Here is a 22,512-nt window from a genome sequence, read left to right as displayed (position 1 = left end):
ATACGAAAGAAGGGATTGTAGTATTGGTACAGGTTTTTCTCGATACAAACTCAGAGAAACATTCGATCTAAACTTCTCAGAAGCAAATGTTTACAAACGTTATGACCCAAAACGGGTCGCCAGAAGAATTAACATATATTGAAATGAATTTAATTTTGCTTTAGTTTGTAACAGTAGAAGCCGTGATAGGAGTTTTTACAGATAGTTTCCATAGATTACGACGTAGAAGTGAGCTCTTCACTGTTGCTTGGTGCTTTGGAAGCTTTGTTCTAGGTTTAATCTTTTGTACACAAGTAAATGATATGCCATCTAATATATTTTTTGAAAAATACAGATATTCGGTTTGATTTATTGATAGTTGTTTGCTTAACGTCCAGTGGCAAATGTTTCATGCAAATTCAGGACGGGAACAAATTAACAATAGAGATCAGTAAATACTATAGGTAGGTCCTGTAATAGGAGTCGATAGGGATGAACGGCGAGAATGTTAACTTCCACTGAAAAATGGCGGTACATTATATAGGGACTGAAATCTAGCCTTGCAACTGGCAACTTGTGGACCCCTCAAAGAGTTGCTGCAATGGTTCTTAATGTGCATAGAGCGTGTCGCTTTTTCTAAACAAGGCTTCGGATTTAAAGTATTCGAACATGGCTGCGTAAATATACATCCCGCAAAACCAAACGGACCCCCTACATTGGCAAGGGTTTTACTTCCAGTCGGAAAAAGCGACCATACTTAATCTGATTCCCCAGTACAGGGGAGAGTCACAGCTTGTCTTATTGAATCCAAGGATTACTGTATTACTCTGCATGTTCGGTAAAATCAATCTGTATAACTTTGTTATCATCATATAATCTATAGTTCCAATAATAATAAGCAACATTTGCTCAAAGACTGTCGCTGATTTTCCGAAATCCTCCATTTTCTAATATATACTTCTACCTAGTCCTAGTTGCGTTTGATGCCTTCAACATTGAATATGAAAAAGAACCATAAAAATATACTACATAATTGACGTTTTATTTATAAAAATGTACTACATAATTGACTTTTTAACAATAAAAATGCTAATATTGAAACCACATATTTAAAATAAAAAAATAAATATATAGTTATATTTATATCTTTTTATTTATATTACAGTCTTCCTTTTTGTCTTCATGCTATTTTATTTCTTTTGGTCGTATTGCTTTTGACGTAACTCGGTATTTATGTATCCCGCTATCATTTTTTTTTTACTTTGCGCGTACCGGGTTAAGGTGGGTCTAAATGTGCGATTCGCGTTTTCACAGTGTTGTTTCCATTTTGTTAACCCGTTTTTGTTTTTCTTAATTTGTACTTTATCGGTAAAGTATATACTATATACGGTCTGCACTATCAACGTCAAAAACTTTTTTTATCGGAGTCTTTGTCAATATGGCTGGTTGGTTCTAATTATTGTCACACTGACCTATTATGTCTGTTGGCTCACCCAATTTTGTCAATATAACGGAACTATAAACAACTAAAAAAAACTGTTATTTGAAATTTACATGAAAATCAATATTGTCTTATTTTAATTTGTTATCGAGATCATTAGATTAGAAGTTGGTAACACTATTATTTAAAAAAAATGTTAATTTTGTCTGAGTATTATAACAAAACGTTGGAAACATCATATACCTGCAAAATCTAAAGCTCGTTCCAGACACCTAATTCCAAGTGTTCCACGATCCACGTCAAACTGTTCAATGTAAGGGAAACTTTCGTTATGAAAATAACGTGTTTATGTAAATATCACGATTTTAAAGTTTTGTTTGTTAAGTATAAAAATTTATGTTTTTATTTTACAAAACGATTATCCAAGTTAAATGTATTTATAGTTTTTAAACAGGTCGTTTCAATTTATGTGCATAAATGTCCTTCTCGATGTATTTGTAATTATGTTATCAGTAAAGTCCTTACAGACGAGATGCCAAACATTGAAGAGTTACATTTCTCGGTGTTTGTAAAGGTAACAGCTAAGGTCGACAATGTTTTTTCGAGGGGTAACAATCTGCTCTATCCCCCTCTCATCTATGTGTTATTTCATTTATTATACTGCATTTCTGTTATTACTGTCTATTAAATTTCAAATTCAAAGTAATAAACTATGAACTCTTGTACATAAAAATCACCCGTACTTAATAAAAGAGCACTATTGATCAATCCTTTCCGTGAAGGGCAATAGAATATTTAGCAATAGGATAGATTAAAGTATCACCCTCGTATTAATCAATCAAAATCTGGCATTTTAACATGAAGTATAATAAATATTTTTAATATCTTTACAGGGTGGCATATACATGTTTCAATTAGTTGACTGGTATGTTGCTGCCCTGTCACTTCCTATAATGGGTTTTCTTGAATGTATTATGATAGGCTGGATTTATGGTAAGTTTATATAGTCAATTGTCCGTGACTATTGCAATAATAGTGTATATTCTGTTGATTGCTATGTGTTCTTTTCATGACTGAAAGATATATTATTTTTATCATGTAAGTTTTTCAGTTACAGATAACTGGTCCTGAACTACATTTGAACGTTAAAGAAGAGTTAACTTTGTTAAGTTCAATTAATTACTTAAGGGAAATGCAATTAAGAACTATGCGTAGGAAAAAGATGAAGAGTATAGGTTTTGAGATAGAAATTCAAGAACAAAATAAAAGTATGAGAACCATTAAGAAGACACCAAAGGTCCAGGTATTGTCTTTAATTGGAAAGTATTGTCAATACAATTTGTCAATCTGTAAATAGCTTGAACAGTTGGGAATTAGTTCATTAGACAATACCAATAATTGCTATTTACATCAAATTTCTATGTAATATATAATGCATGAACAGTTCTCCCGACATGGAATAGGCTTTGACCTATAATGGTTTACTTTTATAAATTTTGACTTGGATGGAGAGTTGTCTCATTGGCACTCATACCACATCTTTTTATATCTATTTAACTAGTTAATGAGTGTTTGATGTCTCTAACTGTAGAATATATGGAATATCGACCGATAAAACCAGTCAATAAACCGCTTAACTTAGTTACATCATTACAATGGACGACAACAGCAGTTTCTGAATTCAAATCGATAGTCATAAGAACACCTTATCAAATCTGCTTATTGCGTATTTGTTTTCCTACTTTGGTTAAATCTAGATTTCTAAATAAACTCATCATAGATACCAGGAGCAAAATGTTGTACGGCAGACGAGCCGCTGACTTTTCTCGCCCAAAAGTCTCATCAGTGACGCTCGAATCGAAAAAGTAAAAAAGGCCGAATAAAGTACGAAATTGAAGAGCATTCAGGACCCAAAATTCTGAGAGCTTTTGAAATTACAGCTAAGGTAATCTATTCCTAGTGTAACAATTCCTTAATATTTCGAAATATTCTTAGTTTTGTAAACAGCAAATTTGTAATTATTATTATATCAATGAAAATGCATGTCGACACACCAGAAGTGTTGAATACTGGGCTGGTGACAAATTCGAGGAGGAAACCCCCAACAGCAGTGGAATTGACTCATTATTATAGTGCTAATCAACCAGAGACTGTGAAAGATTGACGGCATCTATTCTAATAAGCTATTGTGGGCTAGGCCTTTAAAGTGATTTTGATATGAGATTTTGATTTTAACAGTAGATGTCATTACTGTAAGACATACCCTTTAATAGACTTAGTAAGTGTTGATGACATGATCATTATAAACAACATTACAGGTATGGAAAGATTTTCTAAAGATGTCAATCTAATGTTAGGAAGAGGAGTTCCGATATTTTTTAGAGTCTGTATTATGTTCGTTACACCTCTAATAATGTTTGTAAGTATGATAGGTCATGTAACATTGAAGTTATTATATATAACCTTCATCAGTTTTGTGGGACACCGAAAGTTTTAAACCAAACTTGCTAGACCATTCAACTCAAACATCTTAACAGAATAAGCGGTACCGAAACTAACCATACCCAAAGTAGATTGCTGCATAATGAAACCCACACCACAAAAAAAATAAGAAATTCAATATAAAAGAAAGATTATATGAATAAACCACGAATAAACCGTCAATTGGACAGCAAATTACAACATAAAAAGAGATACTCAGATGACAATATAAACTCTCTAACAATTAGACAAGTTTCTATACAATGCATTGAATGGGATTAATACACTTTATGATATATGATGTGTTGACAGGTACTGATTATGTCCACACTAATTGGATACCAGCCACCTACATACGGCAGCTACAAGTACCCCACAGCGGCTGCCACCATTGGAACGATGCTGTCTATCCTGCCTATAGTACCTATTTTCATTTTTGCATTGGTTGCCATCATTAAGGCTGAGGGAGACTCAATTTATAAGGTAATGTACAAACATGTTATGCATATTGAATATTACTAATTAAATGCAATAAACATTCGTACACGTTTTCGTCCTAAGCGCTTTTCTGGAATTACCTTTATCACGATCGCTTAAATCTAGCCATTTGAAAGAAATAGATGCGCAAATACGCTGTACCATTAGGAGCTATATGACCGAAAAGGACCTAAACAGAATAGCCAGATTAATTTCAGGTCAACTTTGTATGAATGCGTTGGAACCTTAGTCTCGTAATTATTTCTTAATTGATGAACTAGGATTTTGAATAAGAATATTTTATAAAGCATGTCAGTACCGAAGCACCGAAGCACTGACTACCGATTTTATGATAGGCTCAGGAACTAACAGCTCATCGACAGCAGTATCGACCAAGTGCTAGTAAATGAAACAATTACTGTTCTACTTTAAAAAAAAAATACACACTTACTTCAAATTGAAAACGCATCGATTTTTAGATTTTCCTTATATGTATTGGTTAAATTATATATTCATTTATTATAATATTCTTTTTTGTGAGGTTGGGGGTATTAAGTCATATTTTGATTTATCCCTACTTAAAAATGTAAAAATCTAAAACACAGTAAGTCTTCCTTTTACTATAGCGCCTTCTAATAGAACAAATTAATGATATACGTCATATTTGTCCTTGAAGATTTGTTTTCTGTTTCTGTTTATATCATTCATAAAAATACTGTACGTACAGACATTGTGAATAATGTAAACTCCTTTAGGTATTAGTCTTAGTTATATGTGCTTATAGGAAAATGATATGTTTCCTACGTTTTATCAGCTTGAACATAATTGGTATCATTCTCTTTGACCAATTTCACTTTGGTTGTAGTAAAAATATATGTACTTATAAGCTATGAAATAAAATTCATTCAGCCACGTTGGCCATAAAAAGAATTGATGTTTTTGCTCTAAGAGCAACAAAGGTAAACAAATCAGTATTCATATTGTTTTAACTATTGATGTTTAGCTGTAACGTTTAATGTTTTGTCTTCTCGATCTCATCGGTTCAGCAGTAGGTGATAGTTGATAAAATCATTTTAGTAGAAATGATCGTTCGACAAATTTATAACATTTTTTAATCAAATCTTTCAGTGCCATTAAGTAGAAATAGACTTCTACCGAATTGACTGATTTCAGTACTGGATTGGGTATTTTCATTGATAACTCATTTCATGCCTTACACCTTGGGCATATCATACCCCATTCCTTCTACAAAAACATTCTCAAGTAATAAGACATTTGTTTTATGTTTGTTAATACACTAGGGGTATTTATATAAAGATAAGTGAAATATAAATTCAAGGACTTTCCTCGTAAAGACATTTATCCTGATTTAGAGTAATTTCTCGCAATTTGATATTGACCTAATAAATTTCAGTGCATTTTTTTATTAAGTCAATTCGAGTTATCTCCCTTATACTATTGACTGAATAAAAAAAAATTAAGTCAATTCGAATTATCTCCCTTATACCATTGACTTAATAAATAAAAAATATAAGTCAATTCGAATTATCTCCCTTATACCATTGACTTAATAGAAAAATAAGTGGTGTGATAAAAAAAATCAGGATTAACTCGTTACACAGTGCGCAGTTGTCCTAATACGGAATTTATCGGGTCAATAAAATTCATAAATTAGGACAATTGCACACTGTGTAACTAATAAAAGAGAGACATACTTGTACATTTTACTTGTAATTGAATATCACCAGTGTTTTCTTATTTGTTTCAGAAAATAGCAAATGCCTTGAAACCAACATCACAATGGAAACCAGTTGGTCAAGACTATGAGGCTGTGTGCAAGAAGAAAGATATTACAGACATGAATTTACTGGAGAAAATCAAACTTAACCTGCTTGGCGAGACTAACGTTTGAAAATGAATCTGATACAAATGTGTACAATTTAATCATTACGGCTGTTTCAATTTTGTATGTATCACATTGTGTTACCTTGTACTATAATTAGAAGGACAAGGATAGTGTCTTTCCTCCATAGGCGATAATACTGCCATTAATTTTGCCTAATATGCTTTTGTATTTATCATTTGCTTATTGCATTATGTTACCTTGTATACACATGTATGTACTGGGTGTATATTTGTTTGACTAAACTTATATTTATTCCTAGTATCTAAACATAGATTTTAATTGTTTTATTAAAGGGGTAGAATAAAGAAAATTCTCTTTGTCTCATTCACTTATTATATATTGTTATCTAAATAGTTTTTAGTGTTTTTTTTTATGTTTAACCCCTCAATGATTTAAATTTATTAATCATATTACTTTTTGTGTTTCCAGAATATGTTATCTATACGTGTGTATATAATGTGTTTGGCATAAGCGTGAACACAAATACATCGGCTTATAGAAATGAAAAGTAAATGACTGATTTAACAAAAATGAAAGTATAGGCATCATGCTGCTGATGGAGATTTTCTTCCGGATAGCATCACTAGTCCAGCAGTCAACACTTCTTTATTGACATGAAATGTCATTGATATGGTCACGGTTATACTGAACTGTTTACAAAACTTTGAATTGTTCGAAATGCTAACTGTTTCTACCCCAGAAAAATATTATCTTACCTGTATTTGGTAAATCTTTCAAAATTTTTGGTCCTGACTGCTCTTCAACTTCGTACTTGATTTGACCTTTAAACTGCTTTTATTCGAGCGTCAATGATGAGCAAGTCTGAGTACAAAATTATAATTCTTCTTCTTCTTCTTCTTCTTCTTCTTCGTATTCTTCGTATTCGTATTCGTATTCATATGTCCTTCAAATCAAGAACACCAAGTAAACACAATTTACTTGTATTAAAAGGTTTCAGTTATTATATAATTCGGATAGTTTAAAATGTAAAATGTTCAAACGTTCCAACCCCCATGTACAAGACAAAGTGCCATCAAATATATACACAACACTATCGTATATATATCCATTTCCTTGGGTTATACTACAGGTAGGCTAAAATTGTTATAGAGTAGCACAGTGTCTTACAAATATCTAATGTTCAAAGCTAGCAAGATTCATCTCTTTTATCCAGATCCGATTAGTAATATTCAGTTCCGTTTTTAATCTTTATCTTTTGTTATGTATTTCAGAGCACATTTCACTTGTTGATTTTGGTCTATGTGTTACATTTGGCAAGGATTTTAATATCTGACTGTAAAAGCTTGGATCAACTATCACATGTATCAGTTGTGTTATTGACTGTTTGTCTACAAATATTTCATTCCATTGTCTTGGTCCAATAATGATATCTTTCAATCTTTAGGGATGTGTTTTTCTGACATCATGTAACAGTATGCAGCTTGTGAGCATGTGTATGGTATCCGTTTCTTCTAGACCACATAATGGGCATGTGGCAGTTTCCTTATTATTACTTAAGTTTGCTATCTTCCGCTGTTATTTGTTCAGTTGATTATTAAGTAAAAATTCTAGATTTGGTAGGTCATATAGATCTAAAGTTTTGAATACTATGTGGTAGAAACTTCCTGGGTTGTAGATATTAGGCCCTCAACGCTCTTCAACTTTATACTTGTTTGGCTTTCTAACTATTTTGATCTGAGCGTCACTGATGAGTCTTATGTAGACGAAACGCGTATCTGGCGTATCAAATTATAAGCCTGGTACCTTTGATAACCATTTACACCACTGGGTCGATGCCACTGCTGGTGGACGTTTCGTCCCCGAGGGTATCACTAGCTCAGTAGTCAGCACTTCGGTGTTGACATGAATATCAATTATATGGTCATTTTTATAAATTAACAGTTTGCAAAAATATGAATTATTCGAAATACTAAGGATTTTCTTATCCCAGGCATAGATTACCTTAGCCGTATTTGGCACAGCTTATTTGGAATATTGGGTCCTCAACGCTCTTCAACTTTATACTTGTTTGGCTTTCTAACTATTTTGATCTGAGCGTCTGGCGAATCAAATTATAAGCCTGGTACCTTTGATAACTATTGTAGATGTTGATGGAGATCTGGCGTCGATTGAGTTGTTGTATGCTTTCATTTTCGTTGTTAAGGAGATTATACAGAAAGCTCAGTTGACGTTTGTGTAGCTCTGCTTCTATGGGTAGTGCACCTATTAGTAGATACACGGCACAGAACACTGTTCTTTTAGACAGTGATTGGAATTTTCGTAGGCAGTTTTTGTGGAACTTTCTAAGAAGGTCAATATATATTTGTTTAATTATTGGTAGTATTTCATGTCCAAAAAGAAGTTTAAGTATTACATAGCTTCGATATATTTGGTAAGAGGATATCGGATTTAAACCCTTTGATCTATGAAGTCCACTGTTAATTAATGAGTAGATTGTTTTGCGAGCTAGGGACAGTTTGTCCTCCCCATTTATTACATTTTATTTAACTTCAACTCTTGTTATTCCTAAATGTTTAGTTTGGTTGGTTGGTGTTATACAAGTAGTGCCGAGATTCCACTGTAGGTTTTTCCTAACAGTTTTGCCTTTGGTTAGGATGACAGCATTTGTTTTTGTTGGATGAATTGTGACTCTGTCCTATTTTGCATTTCGTAGAACAGTGTTTAGCATAATTTGTAGTTCTTCTGCATCATCAGCCAGTAGTGATATATCATCTGCTCATGTGGGTGTGCCAGTGTATATATTGCCAATTTTCATTCCTATGCGGATTTTCAATACGTTGTTAATGTAAACTTCCTGCCTGAATGACAATTTTGGTGAGGCGTACGTGGTAATACTACATATTCAAACAGTTTTGTGATTGTTGGTGTCACTGTTATTCCTCTGTAACTTTCTACTAAGGTTGTGTCTTTCAATTTTTTTAATACTGGTTGGTAATTCCGGTTTATAAAAAAAGGTGTATTTGTATTTTATCTATGAATTGATAAAAGATGGAGGTGAAAATTGGTGTAAGAATGTTTCTAGCAGTTTTGAGATGTTCTGAGGAGATGCTAAATTCATCCTTATAGCTTTGGATGTGTTTAGTTTTCCTATTGCGTCAAAAATTTCAATTTCTGATAGTGGTTTTAATTCAGTGTGCAGGTTATCATGTAAGATCAATGGATCAATGGCTTTAGTTCTGACAGTACCTAATTCCAGAAATGTATTTTCATAATTGTTATCTTTTGGTACAAATAGATACTGGTGCAAAACGTTTCACTTAGTTTTTCGAGTCAAATATATCACAGTCAGGTCCTTTAATTATGGAGGTTGTTGAGGTTTCAGATTGGCCACTTTGGGTTGATGAAATGTAGTCGATTTGAGATTGAGAGTTAATGTTGTGATGAAAAAGAGTAGACTGTTTTCCTATTTATCCCAACTAAATAAGAACGAAGCGGTGACTTCGTTTATACACGAATTAATTAAGGTGAAAAAGAGGCGAAAGATACCAAAGGAACATTCAAACTCATAAGTCGAAAATAAACTGACAACGTCATGGGTAAAAAAGAAAAAGACAAACAGACAAACAACAACACAATAATAATATGACATATTCGTTTAAAAGCAATACTAAAAATGGGCATACTTTGCTCTATTATATTAAAACCTAACTTAATTGAAACAATTTTAAAAGTGATACAAAATATTGTCCTGAGGTATTAATATGGTGAGTATAACTCAACTCCAATAATTTTCGCTTAAATAGGTTTTCGAACATACGGATAATCCAGTGCTAAATTTATAGCTATAATGAATACGTAAAATATCCTGTACCCTTTCTATGAAAGCCGTAAAGCGTATATACTTGTCAATGTGTATACTAGTATATGCTAAATATCATCAAAAATAGTCAGAGACCACTCATTTTTTTGTACATACAGAATAAAATGGCTATCCGTGTTGTTATCGGACGCTTTTGACACGGTTTGACATTAAGGTCTTGTGCATGAATTAAAATATCATGGAAATAAAGATAATGTACATCAATGTTGTGAATCCTACTTATATAAAATAAAATTGAGAATGGAAAGACAACAAACCGTTTTTGTCAAAGATTTTTATCATCCTATGCCGAATAGTGTTCTGCATGGGTCAGTCCTATCTCTCTTCTGGCGATTGTTTAATATTTCAGTAAATAAATTGTTTTGCTAATAATCATAAAAAGTTGACAAGGCTCTGTGCAGGTGGAACATCAAGTCTGATTGATAAAATTCACAAACTTATTGGTCATGAGTTGAATGTCTTAAGTCCATGTTCGAAACAGTCAATGATCAATGTTTTTCAATCCTTTAGAAACAGAAATTATGCTTTTCGTAACTTTGGAAATTCGAAATCATTCACGAAAAGCACGCACGCGTACATCTTCTTTTTCTTTACGGCCCTAGATCTGTGTTTTTTATATATGGCTGTATGTTTTATGTTTTTCGGGCACTTCAACTTTTATATTTTTTTTTTATAACTTGACAATAATGGTATAAGAACTGGAATTAAAAGTAAAAACGTTTCAGAATCACGGATATCCACGTACTTTAAAAACTGTATTCCAAACAGAACCTGTCGTAAATCAAAGCAATGAAAACCCAAACTTAATCAATAATTGGCAGTCAAGCTAGTTCAGAAAAGACCGATCTGCAGATTTACGTTCTGTCAGCAACTTAATGCTGCTTAACACGAGCTTGAAAAGTATTTTTGATTTTTCATATGTAGGACTCGGAGGTGCGATTGGGACGCTGAAGTGCGATGGTCACGCTGAAGTGCGATGGTCTACGCCGAAGTGCGATAGTTCTTTCGCTGAAGTGAGATGGTTTGGCATGACGTTTGGATATTGTGACGTTTTCAAATACAACGCAAAATGGATTCGCAGGATTTTGCAGATGAAGGTTTCATGAGTACAAAGGAAAGGAAACAGAAAGAAACGAACGATTCCAGTCCCGAACAGTTTTCAGCAAATTAAAGGGAACAATAAAATTGAGAATGGAAATGGGGAATGTGTCAAAGAGACAACAACCCGACCACAGAACAGACAACAGCAGAAGGTCACCAACAGGTCTTCAATGCAGCGAGAAATTCCCGCACCCGGAGGCGTCCTTCAGCTGGCCCCTAAACAAATATATATACTAGTTCAGTGATAATGAACGCCACACTAAACTCCAAATTGTGCACAAGAAACTAAAATTAAAAATAATACAAGACTAACAAAGGCAAGAGGCTCCTGACTTGGGACAGGCGCAAAAATGCGGCGGCTAACAGATGATCTTGGTCTGCAGATGGGCTAACCAGTGTTTGGAACTACAAAATGTATACCGCAAACACTATTATAATTTTCTTTTTTTATTCGTGAGATGAATCCTGCTTTGTAAGAAAACACACACTCTTAGTCTAATTTTGTTGTGCTTACAGTATAAATCTTCTGCAACGGGTTAGGCCAAAATAATCCCGAATGGTCTCTTTTTTTTATTTGAGATGGCAGATTGCTTATTAAGATTGATTTTTATATTTGCACTGACACAAGTGTGGCTGGATGTGTTGACCGGATCCATTTCATGTATTTTATATTGATCTTAAAGTCCACTTTGGGTTGATGAAATGTAGTCGATTTGAGATTGAGAGTTAATGTTGTGATGAAAAAGAGTAGACTGTTTTCCTATTTATCCCAACTAAATAAGAACGAAGCGGTGACTTCGTTTATACACGAATCAATTAAGGTGAAAAAGAGGCGAAAGATACCAAAGGAACATTCAAACTCATAAGTCGAAAATAAACTGACAACGTCATGGGTAAAAAAGAAAAAGACAAACAGACAAACAACAACACAATAATAATATGACATATTCGTTTAAAAGCTATACTAAAATGGGCATACTTTGCTCTATTATATTAAAACCTAACTTAATTGAAACAATTTTAAAAGTGATACAAAATATTGTCCTGAGGTATTAATATGGTGAGTATAACTCAACTCCAATAGTTTTCGCTTAAATGGGTTTTCGAACATACGGATAATCCAGTGCTAAATTTATAGCTATAATGAATACGCCAAATATCCTGTACCCTTTCTATGAAAGCCGTAAAGCGTATATACTTGTCAATGTGTATACTAGTATATGCTAAATATCATCAAAAATAGTCAGAGACCACTCATTTTTTTTACATGAAAAAAATGATTATCCGTGTTGTTATCGGACGCTTTTGACACGGTTTGACATTAAGGTCTTGTGCATGAATTAAAATATCTACTTGGTGTACTTCTGCGGCTCAGAGCAGAAGCAGCAAATTCTCAAGCTTTTGGCAGAACACGCGCCACGTCTCACTATAAGTCAAGCATAAATGTACTTAGTGTTTTTTTTATTTCTTGGTATCAGAAAAATGAATGAGTGTTGTGAGCAATTTCTTAGCTATGACATGACTTGAACAAGTTACTAGTATATTTGATTAAATTAGATAGATCCTGTTGTGTTAGTACTATAGACCGCCGTGCTGAACCCATTTTTTTTATCGCACTTGAACACTCAATATAAAGACATGTCCTCCAACTAGAATTCATTATACCTAATCTGAGCCATCCAGTCTATTTTCAGACTCCATACTGCTGTGTGTTAAGCGAATAATTAGCAAATTAAAAATTAAAGTCTTTGGTTTGACCTGACCAAAAATAAAACTCGATCGTCCGGAATGCGAGCTCGAGGCTAGCACGCTAACCACTACACCGCCACATTAAATGGTGTTCTAACTTCAGACCATCGCACTTCAGCGTACCCACCAACGAACTTCAGCGTAGCTAACAACAAGTTTGCGTCACAATGTCAACATCGCACTTCAGCGTGTTAACCAACGCACTTCAGCGTGGACCATCGCGGTTCAGAGTCCTACACAAATATCAAAAATACTGCATGTTATACAATTGGAAAACAAATGGACTATGATGATACAGCAATGCCAAAGTGGACACACAAATATATAAATAAGAAGGTGTGGTATGATTGCCAAAGAAACAACTCTCCACAAGAGACCAAATGACACAGAAATTATAACAACTATAGGTCACCATACGGCCTTCACCCATGAGTTAAACCCATACCGCATAGTCAGCTATAAAAGGCCCCGAACTGACAAATGTAAAACAATTCAAACGAGAAAACTAACGGCCTGATTTATGTACAAAATAATGAACGAAAAACAAATACAGCAACAGACGACAACCACTGATTTACATGCTCCTTACTAGGGACAGGGACATACAGAATGTGGCCGGGATAAATTAGTTTGAAGGCGCTAACCCCCCCCCCCCCCCCCCCCCGCCCTAACCTGGGATAGTGGTGTAACAGTACAACATAAGAACAAACTATAAAAATCAGTTGAAAAGGGATTAACTCATCAGATGGATGCAAAGCAGAAATACAAATATAACATAAACACAGAGTGGACGTGGCAGCAGGGCGGATCCAGCCATTTTTAAAAGGGGGTTCCTACCATATGTCCCCATTCAAAAGCATTGATCGTAAAAAAAAAGGGGGGATCCAACGGACCGCCCCCCCCCCCACACACCCCTTTTTTTGGGGGGGATCCGCCACTGCGTGGCAGGGTTCCCACACACCACAACAAAAAGACATTAAGTACAGATCTGAGAGTACTCGTAGTTACTGACAGCAAGTTCAAAGCCAATAACAACTAATAAAAAAATCATGCATCTAAGACTAAAATATCAATCAGTACACTAATGGATTTAGTGTAAAGACGTCATTGACAGTCAGAAAAAAAAAACATGACCTTTTGCAATGCCAAGATACAGGTATCGACAAATTGTAGAGCCATTAATGTGTATATGTATATGAAAATAATATTTTGTTTGATTTTAATTTACTGATAACAAAATCAATGTTAATACCAATAAAAACAATATTCAAAGATCTAATTAAAGTGTTGAATTGGTAACCTTTTAGAATAAGTTTATTTAAAGGATCCATCAGTTTACCCGGATCGTATCTAAATTTCCGGGCTCGGTAAACAACATCTCCGTAAAAATAAGGATGTGCTATCCCGTTTGAAAAAAGTTTACTACAGGTACAACCAAACTTCCAAACCAAACCTTTACATCAATGGAACAATTTATTAAAGGTTTTTAGTAATTTGTGGTAACGAAATTCCTGACTTAATAATTTACCAGTAATACATAGATTATGTTCATTGAAATATACTCAAAACGTCACAACCGACACGGGCATAGCGATCGAGTTGTGATTAATAAACACCGTAAGATGGTGCGAAAGGAACATCACCGTCCAAAAAGGGAAAATTAACAATAGGGAACGAAAAATTGTCCCTTTTGTCGTAAATTTTAGTGTATAGTTCCCCGTGTTAAACTGAAAAATCTAAATATAGGAAAGGACAGTTATTACAGTTTATATTTGGTTTATTTAAAGTAAGTTCCTTTGGGAAAATTTTGGCAGTATATTTAGAAAATTCTTGATTTTTTAACGAAAAAACATCATCAAGATAACGGTAAGTGTTGTTGACTTTGTCAATTAAATACGATTTAGACGGCTCTTTACACAGTTTGGTCATAAACTTGGATTCATAACAGTACAAAAACAAGTCTGCTATTAAAGGGGTGCAATTGGTGCCCATACGAATACCTACAACCTGTCGATAAACTGTATTGCCGAAACGTACATAAATATTATCAAGGAGAAAATGAACAGCTTCAATCATCTCATCACACCTCCAGTAAGTATATCTATATAAATAAGAAGATGTGGTATGAGTGCAAATGAAACAACTCTCCATCCAAGTCACAATGTATAAAAAGTTAACAATTATAGGTCAAAGTACGGCCTTCAACACGGAGCCTTGGCTCACACCGAACAGCAAGCTATAAAGGGCCCCAAATTTAAATTAAAATGACTAGTGTAAAACAATTTAAACAGGAAAACCAACTGCTCTAATCTATATAAAAAACGAGAAACGAGAAACACCTATGAACCACACCAACAAACGACAGCCACTGCACGAACAACAGGCTCCTGACTTAGGACAAGTGTGTAAAAATGCAGCGGGTTTAAAAGTTTTAACAGGCGCCAACCTTCACCCTACCCTGAGACAGTAGAGTAACATTACAACATAAAAAGACACACTATAAAATATCAATTGAAATGGCTTAACTCGATCAAAAAGACATTTAAACAAAAACAAGTAAACATACACTGAACGAATAAGTTTGATCTATGACACAATATAAATACAATATTAAAACGTAGGTGCCTATATAACATAGACGTTACAGGTAGTTATAAAAAAGATTTAAGAAGAGTGTCAAAAAGACAACTCTTACCTGGGACAAAATGGCTTTAAATAAAACAACGTACACAGGTAAATTTAAATATAATAATTTTGTTGTTAGGAGTACGGCTACCATATTTACCTTTCTCATTATAGAAGACGAAAGGACCATCAAAAGGACCATCAAAAGCACTTAATTTATCTTAAACATCCAAAAAAAGATTGATATTCCAAAAATAGTTAAATCCACTATTTTCATATGCTTTATTACTAAAGTTAAGGAACTAGTTAAAAGCACTGAAAGATAAGTTGTAGAATACTTACTAGAGGCCGAAATGAAACGATATTTTACTTTATTATGTGTAGTTTAGGTAACCATTACATAGTAGGGACCTTCAAATGTTCAGAAGATGCATTAAGCTGTGATGTTGTTATGATTGTTTACTATATGACTCTCTGTGGAGCGCACGGACTTGAATGTAGAAGAATTTAAAATGTCATTCTTAGAAACGTTTGTATAGTATTTACGGCATACCACCACCACATTATTGGCTGCTTAGTCGGCCGGTACAAAAACAAACCGCTTTGTGAGTACTTGATGTTTGTTTCTTATTCTAGAAATAGGCGTATTATGTACTCTTTTATTGATTTCTAAATTATTTTCAAAATGTGATATTCGAATATCCACAACATTCATACATTTATTTAAATAAGGATAAAAACATTTGTTATCAGATTTTTCCCGTTTACACCATTTTTTACAATACGATGAAAGAGCGTCTTTTGTGACCTGACGACACTGTTTCCAATATATTTTAAATGGAGGATTATATTATGATCTTTTTTTCAAAAAGTATTTAACCTCTCGGTCTTGAACGATATTGAGGTCCCCCGTAATAGCTGGCCCTAGGGATCATATCTAAAATTCGACAATTCACAGTCTCAAGTCTTTGTTATCGAAATAGGGAGGTATAAAGTTTTGAATGGTAGAGTCATTAAATATACTCGATAAGTTGATGAAATCAATACATCTGTTAATAATTATATTTAATTTTCGGAAAATGCCGTTTATGATCTTCAGGGATATCGATACGCGGGAACAGACCACGGTGGCAAAAGGCTGTAATTATACGCGAATGTTCATAGAGTGGGTTGAAGAACGAGATCATGTCACACTCCTTGAAAATATCAAATAATTTACTAATACATATTTGACCCAGTTAACATTGATGCCTACCATTGTTTTTAAATATAGATAGATCATAAAGTCTATAATTTATACGATGTTTAATTCGTTGATTTCGACTGATACATTTGCCATGAGATCTATTATTACGTTGTCTTTTATCAACAATATTCATGATATCAATAGAAGAAGTTTTAGATATGTTCCCCTGTCCCATTATATTGTCATTTAGACCCACTGTGTTTAGACCCAGGGTACGCTGTCTGCAGTCGTTTAATCCAACCTTTTCAATTGCCACCTTTGACACAATTGTAAAAAGTGCTAAATTTAGAAGGGAAATTTCGATTGACGGCGGTTGAATGTTGTTGTTCCATTGATGGAAACCCCTTCAATACAAATGAGTTTGAACCCAACCTGTTTTTTTTCTGATTTCGTAATTCATTCGTTTAAGTACTGCTGATCCCAATTTTCTCTTTTTAATTTCTTATTATTGGTAAGATGCTCTAAGGGTGTGATTAAATAGTTCTGCTACAAAATAACAAGTGTCCTCGGTGATTGTAAAGACGATCAAGTTCTACAAAAGAATCGTATATATAACTATTTTAAGACATTCCGAACGAATGCCACTCTGGTATCAAACAAAACGATGTGAACGATGTTAATAAATGCAGATTTTTTATATAAATTACGTGATGATCCTTTTTGATACGTGGGTATCACTTTTTCGTTACTTGAACATCCTTAGCTTTCTTCTCTTTTTTTCCCACTTCAAACATGTTTTAAAGGGTTCATGATGAAGGTAATTCCAGAAAAGCGCTTTGGACGCATACAGTTTATCCAATGTTATTTTTCATGTTTTGTTACTAGAATCCCCAATTCCAAATCAAAAAATATATCAAAATCTGATTTACAATAAATTCAGGAACATAATTACAGCTAGCTATAAACCCTGGTCAAACCCACCATTTTCTTCCGGAAATGTGACAGTTGCTACTAAAAACGGAGTTTAATTTAATCTGTTGCTTTCTATATGATAAGTACAATTTTAGAAGAGAAACTGAATGAGCCGAAACGCCATATGCCGACTATTTGTCAAGCAAAATTTCCTGTGGAAGTCAGTCAAAAGCCTTCGAAAGGTCCAGCAAAACAGTAGCAATAGTAAAGGTTGTTATCAAGTGTAGAACGCCAATCTTAAGCCTGTCTTAGTAGTGTGGTTTCACATCCATGGTCACGACGGAAAGCACAAAGATATGGATTTAAAGAAATTTCAAAGTAATCACCAAGTTGTAGCTTAAAACCTTTCTCCAAAATTTTCGAAGGACAGGCAGGACACTGACTGGTCTGTAACTTGATTTGTCTAATTGACTGTTTTTCTTGTGCAGTGGTGGAACTTGAGGCTCTTTCAATCTGTCTGGAAATCACCTGTATCTATTGATATATGATGTCAGTTGAGATGAAACAACAGCTTTACTACATTTGACAACTTTCGTCGGTATACCATCACCACCAGTAGCCTATTTTGTATTGATTTTATTGAGAATTTACTCAAATTTGTCTGGTGTTATTTTCTGAAAATTAGAGTGGATGTTCTCATCACTGTGATTTTTTATTTCCACAATGCTAGCGGGGTGATAGACGTATTTACACTTGTATGCAAATTTGTCCGCCATTACGTAAAATCACACAGGTTCCCGTAAACTTTGACATCATAATTCAAAACATTTGTCGTCACAATTAAAAAGTGATTGTTGCCTGACGTCAAAAGGTGATTCGGAGTAGATCTAAGGTCATTCGGAGGCAAAATATAGCTAAATACCAAAAGTGTAAATACGTTTATTAGAAGTGTCATTTCTCTAATTTTTTCCCTATTTTCACATTTCCCAACCGATTGTGAAAAAAATGTTCTCCTCACTAGTAAAATAACTGTTCTCGGCAAATGATTGGTCGAAATTTAATTATGACGTTAAATTTTCTTGGTTTCTTCTGAACTTCCTATTGTGACGTCATGAAATAAGGCGACCATGCCTGATGACGTCACATATAAAGAATACAACTTTCAGCAAATCTTTGAAAAGGAAGGATAAAAATCATTAGAGAAACAGATTCCATCACTATAACTCGTGTATTACGATATTTCTCCACTCTCAACAGTTACATTTTAAGTATTTAAAAAGCTCGGCAAGCCTCGCGCTTTAAATATTAAAATGTAACTGTCTCGAGTGGAGAAATATCGTAACACACTTATTGCAGTGGTGGAATCTATATTTATCACAGCATTCCCGATTTTATTGACAGCAGTAGAGAACAAAAAAGTTAAAATGTTGTGGTACCTGTTTAGAGTCAACACTGATTAGAATATTTTCTAGTAAAACTTTTGTTCTCCAGAATAGCACTTTTCAAGGAAAAAGGTTTTACCAGAAATTATCATTTTTGGATCCACCAGAGCAACGTTATAAAAAAATAAGTTTTCATAGATTTCTTTTTAAGCTTTGTAACCAATTTTTTCTGTTTTCTGGATTTCTCCCGTGTTTTTAAATTTCGTTGCTTGGTATATTGTGTATAAAGAATGTGTTTACGGTATATGGCCCTTCGTAGCTCACTGTTTATACAGGGCAAAGCTGAAGTTTAATAGATCATTAGATGCTAAAGTTAGACAAGCTTTTTGGAAAGTGTTTTTGTTTCCTTCAGTTTGATTAAAATATTTATTTCTTCAAAGAGAAATACAAGAATTACAAAATTTATAAACAAACTCTTCGAAATAAGTCCTAACGAAATCTCTTTAGACTGATACCGAATTGATCACCATACAACTTTAAACTGTCTTTACATCTAGGAAAAACTGAATGTATGCTTTTTGGACCTCCAAAAAAGATTAGACAAAATATTAATTTTCAGGTCAAATGTAATGATCACCTTATCAAATCGACAAATTGTGTCAAATGTTTAGGAGTTCACATTGATAATTTTTTAAATTGTGAACAAATAGTTTCCAATGTCATAAGAAAAGTTAATGCAAGATTAAGATTTGTATATAGAAATGCCAAATGTTTGGATACTAGATCAAAGGATGACTCTCACATCTGCTCTGATACAATGCCATTTCGATTATATTTTCTCTTCGTGGTATAGTAGTCTGGGCAAAGGGATGACAAAACAATTGCAAGTTGTACAGAATAAGGTGATGGGTTCATCATAGGTCTGGGTCCAAGGACTAGAATTGCATGTGATATTTTAGATAAAGTTAATTCGCTATGTGTAAAAGATAGAGTTAGTCAACTTAGATTAAACCATGTATTCAATATATATCATGGACATGCTCCAGAGTATTTTTGTGAACATTTTGACTTGAATAATCATAATACCAGAAGTGCTGCACATAATAATTATTTTGTACCAAATGTTAAAACCTGTAACAAAAACAGCTTTGTTTATAATGCTATACAAGACTGGAACAATCTACCAGCCAACATAAAAAATATATCAAATATATCTGCTTTTAAGACTGCAGTTAAAGAACAATTAAAAAATAATAGCAAGAAATATAGAAACTGGAGATTTTTTATATGTTTTGTAAGAAACAATTGATCTTTCTTTTTTTTTTTTTGGTGAAAGTCAAATCTTAACATATAATTTGAAATATTATTTTTATATATTTTCAAACAAGGGACCCCATTGGAAATAAGCTATACTATGTAAGCGTTTATGGGGGGTCTCATTGGGGGGGGGGGGGTCTAATCCCGGATCCCGCTTATTGTTTTGTCAGATTCCCGTATCCCGCTTATCATTTTTTTATTTTCATCGCTTATATTTGTTTTCTATAAGAAGTCCCCTTGATAGAGCCCTCCTATCGGTATACCACACTTGTATTACCATTGGCAAGTTATCAGGGAACCGATAAATGGCTTACTGGTGTCACAAATTTAGGAATGATACACAAAGTTTGTCAGTGACTCGCCAAAGGTGGGTGGTACTCTGGGCGCCAAGACTGTGAGAAGCGTAACTACATGTCCAATAAACAGTGGGTAAAAATTACGGCAGGGGGATCTGGGGCCGCTGAATGCACCCAGCAGGTCTAGGGTAGATTTGAGAGTACTCGAAGTTGCTGAAAGTTAGTTGATTGATTGATTGATTGATTGATTGATTGATTGATTGATTGATTGATTGATTGATTGATTGATTGCTCAAAATGGCAAATAGTTCATGATTGTTCAGGACAAAAACAAATTTACAATAAATACTACAGGTAGCTAGGTCCTGATCGTCGAGGATGAAGGTCTGGAATTTTAGAAATGCAATGCATAGAAAATGTGGTTTTCTTGGATAGGAACATAGATTTTGCCTTTCAGTAGACCACCTACGAACCCCTCAAAGAGTTGTTGCAAGTTGCTGAACGTGTGGAGAGCGTGGCATTCTCTCTACACTAAGAGGCATCGGATTTAACGTTCCCATTCTGACCAGACGTGACTGCGTAATTATACATTACGCACAACCAAAGGAACGCCTAACTTCGACAAGGATTTTATTGTAGGTCGGATAAGGACCAACTGGAAAGCTAGTTGAAAGTCAACAACAATTAATAAAAAATAAATCATGTATATAAAAAAGGCAGGGTTTTGAGCATGATGAGGCTAATTCAAGTATTTGTTGATAGAAATGAAATGATCTGAACCAAAGATCAAGTTTTTAGTTTATATAAGGTGGAATATAATGACATTCTATCCAATACTCAATTCACTAAGGATGATAGACTAGTGTACAAATGTCATTTGATAAATAAAGAGTTTTACCGAGTTCACATGTATCTACAGATAATGTTGTTTTTATTTTTTGTATATAAAAAAATATTTGTGAAAAAAATATGTGTATAGGTACGTGCCTAAAGTGTCTAACGGCAGCTACGCCCTTGACTGGCATAAGATTATATTGAGAAAAAACGGATTACGTTTGATATGATAAACAAACACAAATTACTTATATCCCCATCACACTAGGACCACGATCCCAGTACGATCTCTGAAATTATAAAATTTTGAAAGTCATAGTAAGATCGTGGTAAGGTCGTAATAAGGACATGCCAAGCCTTCATGATCGTGGAGCTTTGAATATGCTCAAAACATTCGTAGTGTGGTCATGGCCAAAACTAGTTGAAGTAGAACCGTATGAACTCAGTCGTAGTAAGGACGTAGTTAGATCGGGATGGGCGTAGAAGCATCGTATTGGAAACGTGTAGCAATCGGGGTAGCCAATGGAAAATATTTCGCTGCAACCTTAGGTAGGCCTGTAAGATTTCACTGCGACTATCCCGATTTCACTATATGTCTTAATTACGCTTCTGCAATATTGATTCGATTATTCTACGATGAGGAAGACAATAATGCGCTTCTACTTTGCCCTTGTCGTCCTCTTCCACATCACTACGATTCTACTACGTCCTAGCCACGAGAATTGTGTTATATTTCCTAATTTGCAAATTGGAAATTTCAAAATTGCATACCTTTTTTGAGACCTCTGCTTTTTATTTAGCACCCCGATCTCTAAGTGATTTTAATACCTTTAGTGGAAAGCTATCTCAAGGAAACTGATGTGTACAATGGGAAAGTCAAGATATTTATAGGGACGAAGAGCGTAGTGACAACGAAGTGGAGTCGTTTTTCGATCGTAGTAGACACGAATTGAAATCGTAATGCGATCTTGAAGGTTTTGGAAGA

General features: G+C 34.1%; 1 protein-coding gene across 3 annotated transcripts in view; it reads left to right on the top strand.

Moving 5' to 3' along the window:
• The window catches only part of LOC127726286 (sodium- and chloride-dependent glycine transporter 1-like), a 98,945-nt gene extending 92,342 nt beyond the window's left edge, over positions 1-6,603 (top strand). Inside the window, exons 11-13 of one of the 3 annotated variants that reach the window (XM_052233602.1) lie at positions 3,739-3,839; positions 4,214-4,384; positions 6,147-6,603. In XM_052233602.1, the coding sequence (XP_052089562.1) occupies positions 3,739-3,839; positions 4,214-4,384; positions 6,147-6,290 (416 nt within the window). In that variant the 3' untranslated portion in view covers positions 6,291-6,603. The remainder of the gene's footprint in view (positions 1-3,738; positions 3,840-4,213; positions 4,385-6,146) is intronic. The other 2 variants (XM_052233603.1, XM_052233601.1) reach the window with 2 other exon arrangements.
• Positions 6,604-22,512: the final 15,909 nt, after the last annotated feature.

Source organism: Mytilus californianus, unplaced genomic scaffold, assembly GCF_021869535.1.
Source record: "Mytilus californianus isolate M0D057914Y unplaced genomic scaffold, xbMytCali1.0.p SCAF_17, whole genome shotgun sequence".
NCBI classification, from domain to species: domain Eukaryota; kingdom Metazoa; phylum Mollusca; class Bivalvia; order Mytilida; family Mytilidae; genus Mytilus; species Mytilus californianus.
This window is presented reverse-complemented; position numbering and strand designations above follow the sequence as displayed.